This window comes from Letharia columbiana (assembly GCF_014066305.1).
Source record: "Letharia columbiana isolate WasteWater2 chromosome Unknown Sc0000013_s0, whole genome shotgun sequence".
Classification (NCBI taxonomy): Eukaryota; Fungi; Ascomycota; class Lecanoromycetes; order Lecanorales; family Parmeliaceae; genus Letharia; species Letharia columbiana.
The window spans coordinates 266,297-278,603 of NW_023501052.1; the positions used below are offsets into that span (position 1 = coordinate 266,297).

The following is a 12,307-nucleotide window of genomic DNA, read 5'->3' on the forward strand; positions in this document are numbered from 1 at the left end:
TTAGAATGGAGTCGAAAAGCGCGAGCAATTAGGCATGCTTAATGAGCATTCATCAAAAGGCGCACCGGTATACCACAAGCTGGTGGTTGACAGTTGCATGCGAAGGATTCGGCATGCGCATCTCGACAAGTGGTCTGTTGCTAAAATACATTCAGAAAGTAACAGAACACTGGGGATTACACCGCTTTGCTTGGTGGATGGCATTGACCTTGTAACAGTAAACTTAATGACTAAAAGAGCAGTTGACGATGTACATGAGCTGCTTGATCTCTGCTATAGCACTTTAAAAGTTATTAAAACTGAAGTGGTTCTCATAGCTTCCAGCCCCTGACTGTGCCTCTCTGGTTTAGCCAATATCCACAAATCACGTGAGTTGGCGATGCCAAGGCCTATTGAAGTCGCGTCATTTCTTTGCTTGCACGACATCAATATCAACAACAACAACCGTTTGCCACACTAATTCGAACCCTACCCTTTGCACAAACGCTGGAGTCCAGTGTTCAAATCAACTACGTACGGGAGCAAAAAGACTTGTCGTGCTGTCTCCCAGAACGCTTGATCTCAAAACCCTGCAGTCATGAGTGCTGGGGAAGCTGAGGAGACTCAATCGACCTTTGGAGATGGCAGTGGGGGACCTGGAGCTCCTACTCCGTTGGCAGTGCTGGAAGTATAGATACCTAATACCTGAGCTATGACCGTCAACATTGACAGGAGTATCAGGGCGTCGCTGGTCTATCGGCTCGAGATATCAAGCTCATAGTCGATGGAGGATTCAATACTGTGGAGTCCGTGGCATATACGTTGGTCCATTCTAAAATGCGATACTTGATGGACAATGCCTGAGATTATACAGGCCTCGCAGAGTGCTCGAGCAGATCAAGGGCATTTCGGAACAAAAAGCCACCAAGGTCCTGGCCGAAGGTCCATACTCCCTCCTCTCCCCCTCACTCCCACCTTATCCAACACCTCACTAACCCCTGACCCGCCTCACAGCATCCAAACTCGTCCCCATGGGCTTTACGACGGCAACCGAAATGCACCAACGCCGCTCCGAGCTCATCTCGATCACCACTGGCTCCAAACAACTCGACACCTTGCTCGCTGGTGGCGTCGAAACGGGCTCCGTCACAGAAATCTTCGGCGAGTTCAGGACTGGAAAATCCCAAATCTGCCATACCCTTGCCGTGACATGTCAGCTGCCTTTTGATATGGGTGGTGGGGAGGGGAAGTGTTTGTATATTGATACTGAAGGAACATTCAGACCTGTGCGACTTTTGTCCGTGGCGAACAGATACGGCTTGTCTGGCGAGGAGGTATTGGACAATGTCGCCTACGCCCGCGCTTACAACTCCGATCATCAACTCCAACTCCTCAACCAAGCCTCAAACATGATGTGTGAAACCCGCTTCTCCCTTCTCATTGTCGACTCCGCAACGTCTCTCTACCGCACCGACTTCTCCGGCCGCGCCGAACTTTCCTCCCGGCAAACACACCTTGCGAAATTCATGCGCACACTCCAACGTCTCGCCGACGAATTCGGCATCGCCGTCGTCATCACAAACCAAGTTGTTGCTCAAGTCGACGGCGGACCCAGCGCGATGTTCAATCCGGATCCGAAGAAGCCGATAGGAGGGAATATCATCGCGCATGCGTCAACGACGCGGTTGAGTCTCAAGAAGGGAAGGGGGGAGACGAGGATCTGTAAGATTTATGATAGTCCGTGCCTGCCGGAGAGCGATTGTCTGTTCGCGATAAAGGAGGATGGGATTGGGGATCCGAGTCCGAAGGATTTGGAGAAGGATTGATGAACCGGGCGTGGGGGCATGGAGAGGTGTAGAAAGAAAGGCAAGGGTTGAGACGGCAAGTTTGCTTGAATCATGGATTATGTTCGCATGGCGCTGGGCGGGAACCATGATTTCAGAATAACAAACGGCCATCATGTTCTTTCTCCTAGGACTACAGGAACTTGAATCGGAGACTACGGTCGTTCCGAGTATGAAGGCGGGAGTATCCGGCATGCCTGTACGCGTTGCAGCGTTTAGCATCTTCGGTAGATACCTGGCAGCTGTAACACATCACCTCCACAGCCGTCCGTTTCATCCCTTGATTCCCCTCCCCTTAGAGATCAGCGAATGGAGCAGAGGTCATGCATACTGGGTGAGAGCCCTTGCTATGTTGTAGAGGTGTTGAGATCCTACAGTTCAGGCGCGGTGCCAGGAAAAAAAAGGGGACACTTTTCACGGAGTTTGGGTAAAAATGGTTGTTCATTCATAGAGGGTGGAAACCCTTGATGAGATCATATAAGTCAGATGCGATGCCCGAAAAAGAGGTCATTTTCCACGAAAAAGGTTTCCCTAAGAATATGCGGAATCGAATGGAAAGAGAGCTTTCTCCTATTGTGAATTGAATTTCTCTCTATGCGTGACTTTTGCTACATTCTCTGATCATCGGCTGAAAGGATGGGAGCATGTGCTTTTCCACCTGCTCCCTCACAGCACATCCATCGCATCTCCACCGCCGCCCACAAACCCAAACCTGCCCCCCTCAATCACGCTCCTCCGGTCCAACTCCTTCTGATACTGCGCCCTCACATCACTAACCTCCACGATCTTCCTCTTCCCCTTGCCACTCACGTCCTCACTCAACACCCAACCACTCCCCACCCCCGCACAAGCCAGCAGATTGATTACAGCCAGATACTTATCTTCTAATCCATCGTCACCCCTCTTCGCCCTCGCTTGCGCAACTTGCAGCGGAGGTAGCAGCGCCGCAGCCGCGCCTCGGAAATCCTGGTGATGGAGACGCCACGCAGCTAGTATTTTAGACTTCTTCTGTTCAACGAGCAACGTGTCAATCTTTTCATGCAAATTTGAAGGAAATGGCAACGCCAGCAACTGCGGTAGTGCGTTCGGCGTACTTATGATCGCCTGGATAAAACTCGGCAGGAGGGTTGATGGTGACGGATGACGCATTAGCGCGCTGTAAGCGGTTGAGAAATCGGTGGTTTGAATGGAGGCTTGAAAGAGGGATGTCAGGAGGGTAATGGTGGTAGATTGGTTTATCGACTGAGAGGCGGGACTGAGTTGGAGGGCTAGATGGGCGAAGTGTGCCATTTGGGTTGGGCAGGAGTGGGCGTCGAAGAGGTTGAGTAGGTGGGTGTAGTAGGTTGGAAGACCGTGGCCGAAGTGGATGGATTCCATGGGGGTGAGGAGAGAGTGGGAGGCGTGGTGGTAGTCGAAGTTGCTAGGGCGAGCTACGAATGGCCTGTCAGAATGAGATTAGCTCGAGCTGGGAGGACCGCTTACAGAGCTTGAAAGCGGCCTTTCTGAAGTAGATAGCTGCTTCTGTAAACTCGCCCTTTAGAAGGGATAATCGACCTTTAATGTATGTTGCCCAGGCCGTTGGGGGTTGAAAGCGGAGGAAATCCGACGCTAAGTCGAGGTTGTTGTTTGCAAGTAGATTGCATTGCACGTATACGGGGACGTCATCGAATGTCACTGTCGGGTCATGCCCACCAGTAGCCCATATTAGAAGGTCTTGAATACTCTGGGTAAGTGCTTCGCTCTGAGACTGCATTTCGAGTGACTGGGCGGGCAGATCGAAAGCAAAGAGGCTTTCGAGTACCGTTGAAATTCTAGATTTGCTGTCGATGGATGAATCGGCCTTCGAGGTGTTAGCCCGCACTAGGTTTGCTGATGGGTCGCTCTTCACCGTTCGGGTATTCTTGGCGAGCCATTGCATGATCTGATATTGCTTGAGCAGCTCGAGTAATTCTACATAAATCCGAGATGCATCGAAATTCTCCATAGGCGTCTCTTCCCTGTCAATTTCCATATCGACGACGACAACCAGCACCAGTAAATCGAAGAGTAAGCTCACACGCAGGTGTATCATTTCTTGAGCGCCGTTGATTAACAGCTTGAGACCAAATCTCGTGTGCACTAGATCCGACGCATGTTCTGGAAGACCATGAGCCAAACCATCGAGAATGGCAAGAAAAGTGTCAGTTTCTAGACCATTGAAACCTCCTATTTGGTGTAGTGCGCCCACCAAATCGTCGAAAGCCGCGCTGCCAATCTCATCGGCAAAGTTGCATTGGTCGTAGAAATATTGGATGCGAAGCGGAACAGAATATGAAGGGTCAAGCCAAAGCTCGCTAGCTAAGACCCTACCGCAGGTGCTTCGAAGCCGGTAGCTGAAGCTACGTCTAAAGGTCGTTGCTGCTTCGATGATTACTGCAAGCTCATCTGGAAGCCTGGGCTCAGCTCCGGGATCTGCTTCGATAGACGGAGTCGGTAACAAATTGTTCGATACGCTCAAATCAGCTGAGCTGTTGTGGGTTATATTTTCGATCTTATCACAGCTACGTATTGCAGAACATCCATCGGCGAAAGCAACCCAAGGCATCTGAGCGTGCTCATCACAGGCGAGAGACAAAACCTCCCATCTCGATATGTTCAGATCACGTATGTCTTGCCACAGTACAGTCCACTCTTCGTTGGTGGCTGTACGGTATGTATCAAAATCGGATGCAGCATTGACTATGCTGACATGGGTTACGATCGCTGAATTCATTCGTTCTTTCAACGGAGCCTTGGGGTTGGGTAGTGTGACTGAGCGCTCCGAGCAATACATGCCAAGAGCTGTCTCGAGGATTGTCTCTGGGTATTTGCACGGATAGAAGATGTAATCAAGCCACTTATCAGTTGCATCTTCAGGGTCCAGGTCGGAGATCAGTGGTGGTTCAGAGTCATCCAGAGTCTCGAAGGCCGTAGTCGACCAGCTATCATGCCATACGTTTATCAGATCTTGGATGTCATATTTCAGATTGTACAGTTTGTACTGCCGGTTTGACCTCATGAGAATCCATATCTCGAGGCTTTTTCCTTGCTGACCACCGGTGATCTTGAAGTCCGCAACTTTCCATATGGATTTGCTTTCCGGACTGGGGTCGGGATCTGGTGGCTTCAAAAGATACTCTGGGAAGAGATCGAGGACGCCCTTGGCACCATGGTCTGGATCCCGGATGCCCCAGAATTTAAATTGTCCAAAATCGTGTGGAGAGAAAGTGACAGCATAGTACTCGCATCCACCTATGATCTCATCGATCCTGAAAATTTGGAGTAAATTTGGACTGCCTGGGTCCAGCGTCACCTTTGGTATGTCGTGCAGCTCACGATGCTTCCACAGCAGATCCATAGAAAACACACTGGCGGCCTTGTTTAAATTCCAGATTCGTAGGGTGTGGTTTAGACACACAACGAACACATGCTTCTTGTCTGGAGATCTTGCCATGGCGATGGGTGTGCCCTGCTCTAGCAGATTGCCGTCATAATTTACAGTGTTGCTTCCCTGCCACCGAACAAGTCCTCGGAGAGATGAAGCCCATTGCCCATCACCGTATGTTGCCTCTTGCCACTTCGACCCATCTTCGTCTTTGCTCCTGGTCAACCGTAGAATCCGGCCATCACTCAGTGAAACGATAAGCTGTCGGAAACTTGCAGCGATCAGACTGTGAGGCGTGCTTATGCTGAATGTGGCCGGCTTAGATACCTTGCACCACCTTGACACGTCCTCTTCTGACGCTGCGGCGAGGCAGAAAAAGTCTTTGCGAAGCGTGAAGGTGTATAGCTCACTCCACCTTGTCAGAGCGAAAACGTTTAGGACATTTTGATCTTCCGAGTCCGCCAATGCTATGCCGCCGTGCTTGAGCCCGGCTGGGAAGCAAAGCTGTATAATGTAAGACGCTTCCCTTGTCTCATCGCTGCTCTTGCTTAGATCAATGGAACGTAGCTCCAGAATTTTCCCTTCTTGCAGTACGCGCCATAGGAAGCTTCGTGGATGTCGCTTGGATCTGCCGAAATAGAGGGATCCAGCTTTTGCAATACAGCACTTTGTGAATGAGTCTTCATCTCTGTGACCGGTAGTATTCTTCAGGATCCGTCGTTGCTGTCGTGGTCGAACAGTGAACGAGCTGTTGGAAGGGATCTGTATCTGGATCACTGAGCCTGGAGTGATGGGCTCAAGATCTGCTCTGGTCTCTTTAAAAAGAGCTATCGAGCTCACTGGACCTTCGGGATCCATTGAATCGCGGCTTGCAGCCAGCTGCTGTTAGTGGGGGACCCAAAATTCAATATATTTGCTGCGCGTCTGTTGAAACATTCTTGTCGCGCCGGCTGTTTCGTCTTTCAGAATGATTTTAAAGGATTTCTAAAGTATACAATCGATATTAGCGGCTGTAATAGATTTACGATAGAGTATTTCAAGTAAAATACTATAAACTATATATTTAACGGCGAAATTAAGGTATTTAAACGAGATTTAAAGTATTTAACTATGGAGATAATAGAGTAATTATAATGAAATACTACGTAATATTAATTAAAATCCTCTATCTTCTCTATAATTATTAATCTTCTCTCTAATCTAATCGTTTCAGAGTATAAGTATACTAATAAGTCTCCCTTCACAAGACCTGGCCGTTTAACGAGAATTGACGGTATTTCGAGACATTACAACATCATCATATTCGTATTTAAACTATATAGAAATATGAAGTAAGCTGATATAAGAGTGGCAAGTACGTTCTCTACAATTTTCTATAAATGGCGCTAACAATTGCCTTAGTCCCTTAGACCTATTAAGATCGCTAAGCCCCTTCGAATTAGCTCGCCTCGCTAAGCCCCTTCGAGTTAGCCTACTAACTTCGCAGCTAAACGACGATAGATCTAAGTATAAAACCTCGTAATCTTATCAGATCCGCGTTATTTTCGCGTACGCCTTATATAAATTTTTAAGTTATATTTTTTAAGTATTAATATCTACTTACGCGATATAATTATAATTTAATTTTCTATTATAATAATTTATTTCTTAATACGAGATAATAGTTTCATATCTTCTCTATTAAATATGCTATTTTTTAAGATTATCTCTTAAGAATCCAGCGACGTTAATATAGACATTTAAAAAATTTATAGAATCTATATTAAACTTTAAGTATTATATAATAATAATTATAATCGATTAGCTCGAGATTTCTTTTATTAGAAGATCTATACGTATATATAAGTCTTCGAAGTACGTATTTAACGTAAATAATTAAGTAAATTATAATACGCTAATACTCGAGATTAATTTAACTTCAAAATACTAAGAATATTAAGAAATTTATATATTAAGAATATTAAAAAATGCTAAATCACCGTAATGCGCGTAAGTTTTTTTAAAAGAAATAAAGAAGAATAAATTAAGAAGAATAGAGAAAAATAGAGAGTAACGAAGAAGAATAGAGAAAAGTTAATAATTTACTTATGTGTGCGCACGCGTATATATATTTATATATATATATATATATATTATTAGAACTAGTATAGATACGATACTAGTATAGATTATTACGATCGTATTCTATATCTCTCTTAATATATCATCTAGCCCTATAGTCTATTAAGGTCTAGCGTATCTTAATAGAGTTATCTACTACTATCTAATACCTTCTATCTATATAGCTATTCGATATCTAGTTATCTTATTCAATATACCTATATTAATATTATATCTATATCGATTCTAATACTATAACTAGATTACTCTACTTACTATATTTAAATTAATAGACGAATTTAAGAAATCTATTAGTAGAGGCTTTAGCAAGATATTAAGTTAAGCTATTATATTTCTAGATAAATCTACTATATAGATAATACGTTATAAAGAGTATTTATTAAGATAGCGTAACGATCTTATAATTAGTTAGAGAGATAAAGTAATTACTAAACTAGTTTATTTATACGACTAGTAAATTTAAAGAAATTATTACTTAACTTAATAATTATATAACTAACTCTCTAAGCGAAGTAAAAGTATTTAAAAGAACGATATTTAGACTATCTATAATTTTCATAACAGTTTAAATAATTTATAAACTAGGGAAAAAAGTCCCCGTAAAATATAATACCATTTTTCGAATTTGTAGTAAAGCCTCACAAAAGATATTATAAGAAGTTTTTTCTTTTCTCTCCTTCGCTTAGTATCTATAATATTAAAGAATCGAGAGAAATAACGTAACTCTCTTATCTTCATTTTAAAACCATTATTTCTAATATATAATTAAGTAAGATAAATCGAGTTAGCAATCTTCTTACTTAGATATTTAATCGATAATAGTTCTTACTATCTAATAATATAGCGAAGAATATCGCGATTATTACGAATCTATAATAGATTATTAGCGTCGATTAACTACGTAATTAGGCCGATAAGAAGCCTAATTAATTTCTTATTATACTTTACGATCTCCGCTATTAACGAGATTAGTTTTAAGATATAGCTAAATAATATACTAATCTTAAGGCTAAGAAGAATAAGATAGTAAATTAATAAGATAAGATCTAATAACGCTTAAAGTAAGTTAATATCAAAGTCGAGAAGCTATAAGAATAGAATAGAAAGCTTCGATAATAGCTAATGATAATACGATTAGATATACTTAAGAATTTATAAACCACCTCTAAGATATAAGCGTTAACCCCAATAAAGCCCGTTTAAGTTTCATACCTTACTTATAGAAAAGAGAAGTCTATTAAACTATTAAATTCTCTCTTCTTTATTAATAGTAAGAACTTCGTATAAGAGGATTAGTTAGTTAAAATAAAGGAAAAGTTATTAAATAATAAGAATCACTATCTTATCGAGACGTCTCAAATTACCTATCTTCTATCACGTATAGATAGGAAAGCGATCTCTTATATTCTAAATAGAAGATATAGAGGTATTATAAATCTCTATACATTAGTTAGCGAGATTATAAACTAGCTAGCTAAGATTTATAAAGAAATAGATCGTTATAAGAAGATAAGACGCGAATATAATTTTCTTTAATAGATAATTCAGCCCTTTAATAGATTCTATATAGAACTTATTAGACTCGATTCTATACTTAATTATAACGAAACCCACCTAAGAGATAATTTAAATATTAAGCTATAAACATATACTCGACTTTACTTTATTTTTATAGCCCTTTCTAATTATAAGTCTATGCCTCTAAGGAATATTAAGAAATATCTTATAAATAATAATAACTTATAGCGCGTAGACTATAAACTACGTCTAACTTAAGCCGTTAATAAAATAACTCTTAAAATTATCGTAACTTAGATAAGAAAGATAATTACCGCTATAATTGAGGATCATATATCTTTCGCTATTAAATCGAGTATTTATATTCTAAATATCTTTTAGAGTATACCGAAGGCGACGATCGATATAAATTCGAGAAACTTAATATATTTTAATTATAGAAAGATAGGTTATATAAAACGCGACTATCTAGTATAGAGATAGACTAACGCTAATAAGAAGGCCTTACGAGAGATAGAAATTCACGAATTTATTATCGATAACGAATATAAGATAAATCTACTAGCCGACGCTTATAAAGTCTCTAAGAATTTAGAAAATAAATAACCTCTATTAAAGTCACGGTAAGGGAAACTTATAATATATGCCTATTGGATACTTCTAATAATTCTTTAATACGCCGTTCTTTTAGAATATAAGTAATACTATCGTTATAGAGACGGAAATACTTACTTTAAAACGCCCTTATCGATAGTAAATATACTAGAATATATATAATCATTAATAAATCCCTAATTTATAGAGTTTATAAAGAATTACTATTAAAATCGATTCTATTATCGAAATCTAAACCTTTAAAGAATTATAATAGCCGAATCGCAAAGAAGCTTATTATTTACTATTTACTTCTAATAATAATAGTAAATAACCATTAAGAGGGAACGTATTCTATGCTCATCGCCCCCTTATATATAATATAATTCTAGAAAAATCATAAATAAATAAGTATAGAGTGCTCTTCGATATAATAAAAGATAAGATTCTTTTTATACTAGATCGCTATAATTATAACGATAACGAGACCTCAATAATAGAGGATCTCGCTATCTTATTAAATCTAAAACTAAAACTCTCTACCCCACAGGCTATCTTAAAGAAAGAACCTTCTTCTTAATCCACATATAACGACGACTCGAACTCTACTATCGACTCGAACGTTCCTAGCGAACTAATTAATAAAAAGAGATTAATATTTACTCCTCGAGATATAAGATAAAAATAAGATATAGACCTATAATTTATTAATATCGCCGAAATTAATACTATATTATACTATCAATTAGCGCGTAATAAGAGAAATTATCTATTTATCCTTATTATAAACGAGATCTACAACTCGCTATTAAAAGAGTTACCTCTTTAGAAGAAATTACGTAGTTCTCGCGTATCGATTAATAAGCTATATTCTTATAACTTAGAAAAGAAGTATAAGAGATACTATAAATCGAATTGCTCTATTTAAATCAGCGCTATCGAAACCGTTAGCCCTAAAGATATTAAACGAAAACTCTCTATAAAGTATTACGACTATTTAAATATTTTCGATAGAACAAAGACGGACGAACTATTATCACACCACTCTTATAATCATAAACTAGAATTCATAAAGGCCGATACCGCCGGACTATCGAAGAGTCAAATCTATTCTATATTAGAATATAAGTTAAAATAAATTAAAAAGTATTTAAATAAGTATCTAAAAAAGGGTTTTATAATACCTAGTCATGCTTCGTTTATATTCTCTATCCTATTTACCGAGAAATTAAACGAGGGTCTACGCTTTTATATAAACTATTAAAGACTAAATACTATTACTAAGAGAAATCGATATTTAATTCTATTAATAGATAAGATTCTCGCGAGAATTCAGGGCTATAAATATCTTACTCGATTAGATATTATAGCTATATTTAACAAATTACGTATATATCCTAATAGTAAGAATTTCACTACCTTTATTATCTTTCTCGACGTATATAAGTATTAGATACTTTTCTTTAATCTAATTAATAGCCTAGTCATCTATTAGCAGTATATAAATAATATTCTATTCGAATATCTAAACGACTTCTATTAAGTCTATCTTAACGATATTCTTATTTATAGTCGATTAAGAAAGAAATATATTATATATATCTGAAAGATTCTTTAGAAGCTATAAGAGGTCGGATTATAGATAGATATTCTTAAATGCGAATTTTATATTTAAAAGACGAAATTTTTAGGTCTTCTTATTTCGATTAATAACCTATAAATAAACTCTATTAAAATTCAAGCTATTATTAAATAATCTATTCTTATTAATTTAAAGGAGATATAAACCTTTATTAGCTTTTATAACTTCTACTATTAATTTATAAGAGACTTCTCGAAGATCGTAAAACTAATAGTAAAACTTACAATTAAAAAAGCAATATTCGATTAATTATCAACTTATTAGAAAGCCTTTCATTTACTAAAGATAGCTATTACGAGAGTTTTAGTTCTATACTATTTCGATAAATCGAAGAATACTATACTTAAAACGAACTCCTCTAATTATATTAATAATAATATTCTATCTTAGTATAATAACAACGAAGTCTTATATTCAATAGCTTTCTATAATAAAAATCTTACCTTAGCTAAGTATAACTATTAAATCTACGATAAAGAGTTACTAGTTATTATTCGCTATTTAGAACATTAATATTCTAAGTTAAAATACATCGATATTTCTATTAAGATCTTCACGAATTATAAAGACTTAATATACTTTACTAAAAAAAGGAATCTAAGTCGTCGCTAGGCCCGCTATTTAGATATACTATCCGAATTTAATATTAAAATCATCTATCGCCTAGGGCCTTAGAACGTTAAGGTCGATATACTTATATATATAGCCAATTTTAAGTTAAATAGTCTAGAGAACAAACGCTTAAAGTAGTAATATTAGACGATACTTATATCTAACCGCTTAAAACTTAATAATAGAAATATTAAGATTTATACTATTAACGATCTTATCTTCTATAGAATAGTCTAGGAAAATAAGATTAATAAGTTTTATAATGAAATTCGTAAGGTAATTATGAAAGATAAGAATAAACTCCGCGAAGTTATACTTAATAAGTGCTTTATAGAGAACGGAGTACTCTATTATAAGAATCGCTTATGAATACTAGAAGGTCTATATATCGATATTATTCGCGAAGTATACAATTAGCTCTTATATAAATATTTCGATATAGTCTATATCTATAAGTTACTTAAGCGAGAATACTATTAGTAAGATATAAAAGCTATTATTACTATCTATATTCGAAACTACTACGCCTATTATAGATCTAAGATCTCTCGCGATTAAGAATATAGTCTACTATAACCTCTACTAATTTCTTAA

The 12,307-nt window shown here is 38.3% G+C and overlaps 3 protein-coding genes across 3 annotated transcripts; 2 read left to right on the forward strand and 1 right to left on the reverse strand.

Moving 5' to 3' along the window:
• Positions 1–577: 577 nt before the first annotated feature.
• On the forward strand, positions 578–1,805 carry HO173_005021 (uncharacterized protein; the record flags this gene model as incomplete). Its single annotated transcript, XM_037306939.1, has 4 exons — positions 578–667; positions 721–800; positions 854–921; positions 994–1,805. The coding sequence occupies 4 exons, from the start codon at positions 578–580 to the stop codon at positions 1,803–1,805; spliced, it is 1,050 nt and encodes a 349-aa protein (XP_037166063.1).
• Positions 1,806–1,938: 133 nt separating this feature from the next.
• On the forward strand, positions 1,939–2,181 carry HO173_005022 (uncharacterized protein; the record flags this gene model as incomplete). Its single annotated transcript, XM_037306940.1, has 1 exon — positions 1,939–2,181. The coding sequence occupies one exon, from the start codon at positions 1,939–1,941 to the stop codon at positions 2,179–2,181; it is 243 nt and encodes an 80-aa protein (XP_037166064.1).
• A 308-nt stretch (positions 2,182–2,489) lies between these two features.
• HO173_005023 (uncharacterized protein) lies at positions 2,490–6,084 on the reverse strand (the record flags this gene model as incomplete). Its single annotated transcript, XM_037306941.1, has 2 exons — positions 2,490–3,253; positions 3,306–6,084. 2 exons carry the CDS (start codon positions 6,082–6,084, stop codon positions 2,490–2,492), a joined length of 3,543 nt encoding a protein of 1,180 aa, XP_037166065.1.
• Between the last annotated feature and the right edge of the window lie 6,223 nt (positions 6,085–12,307).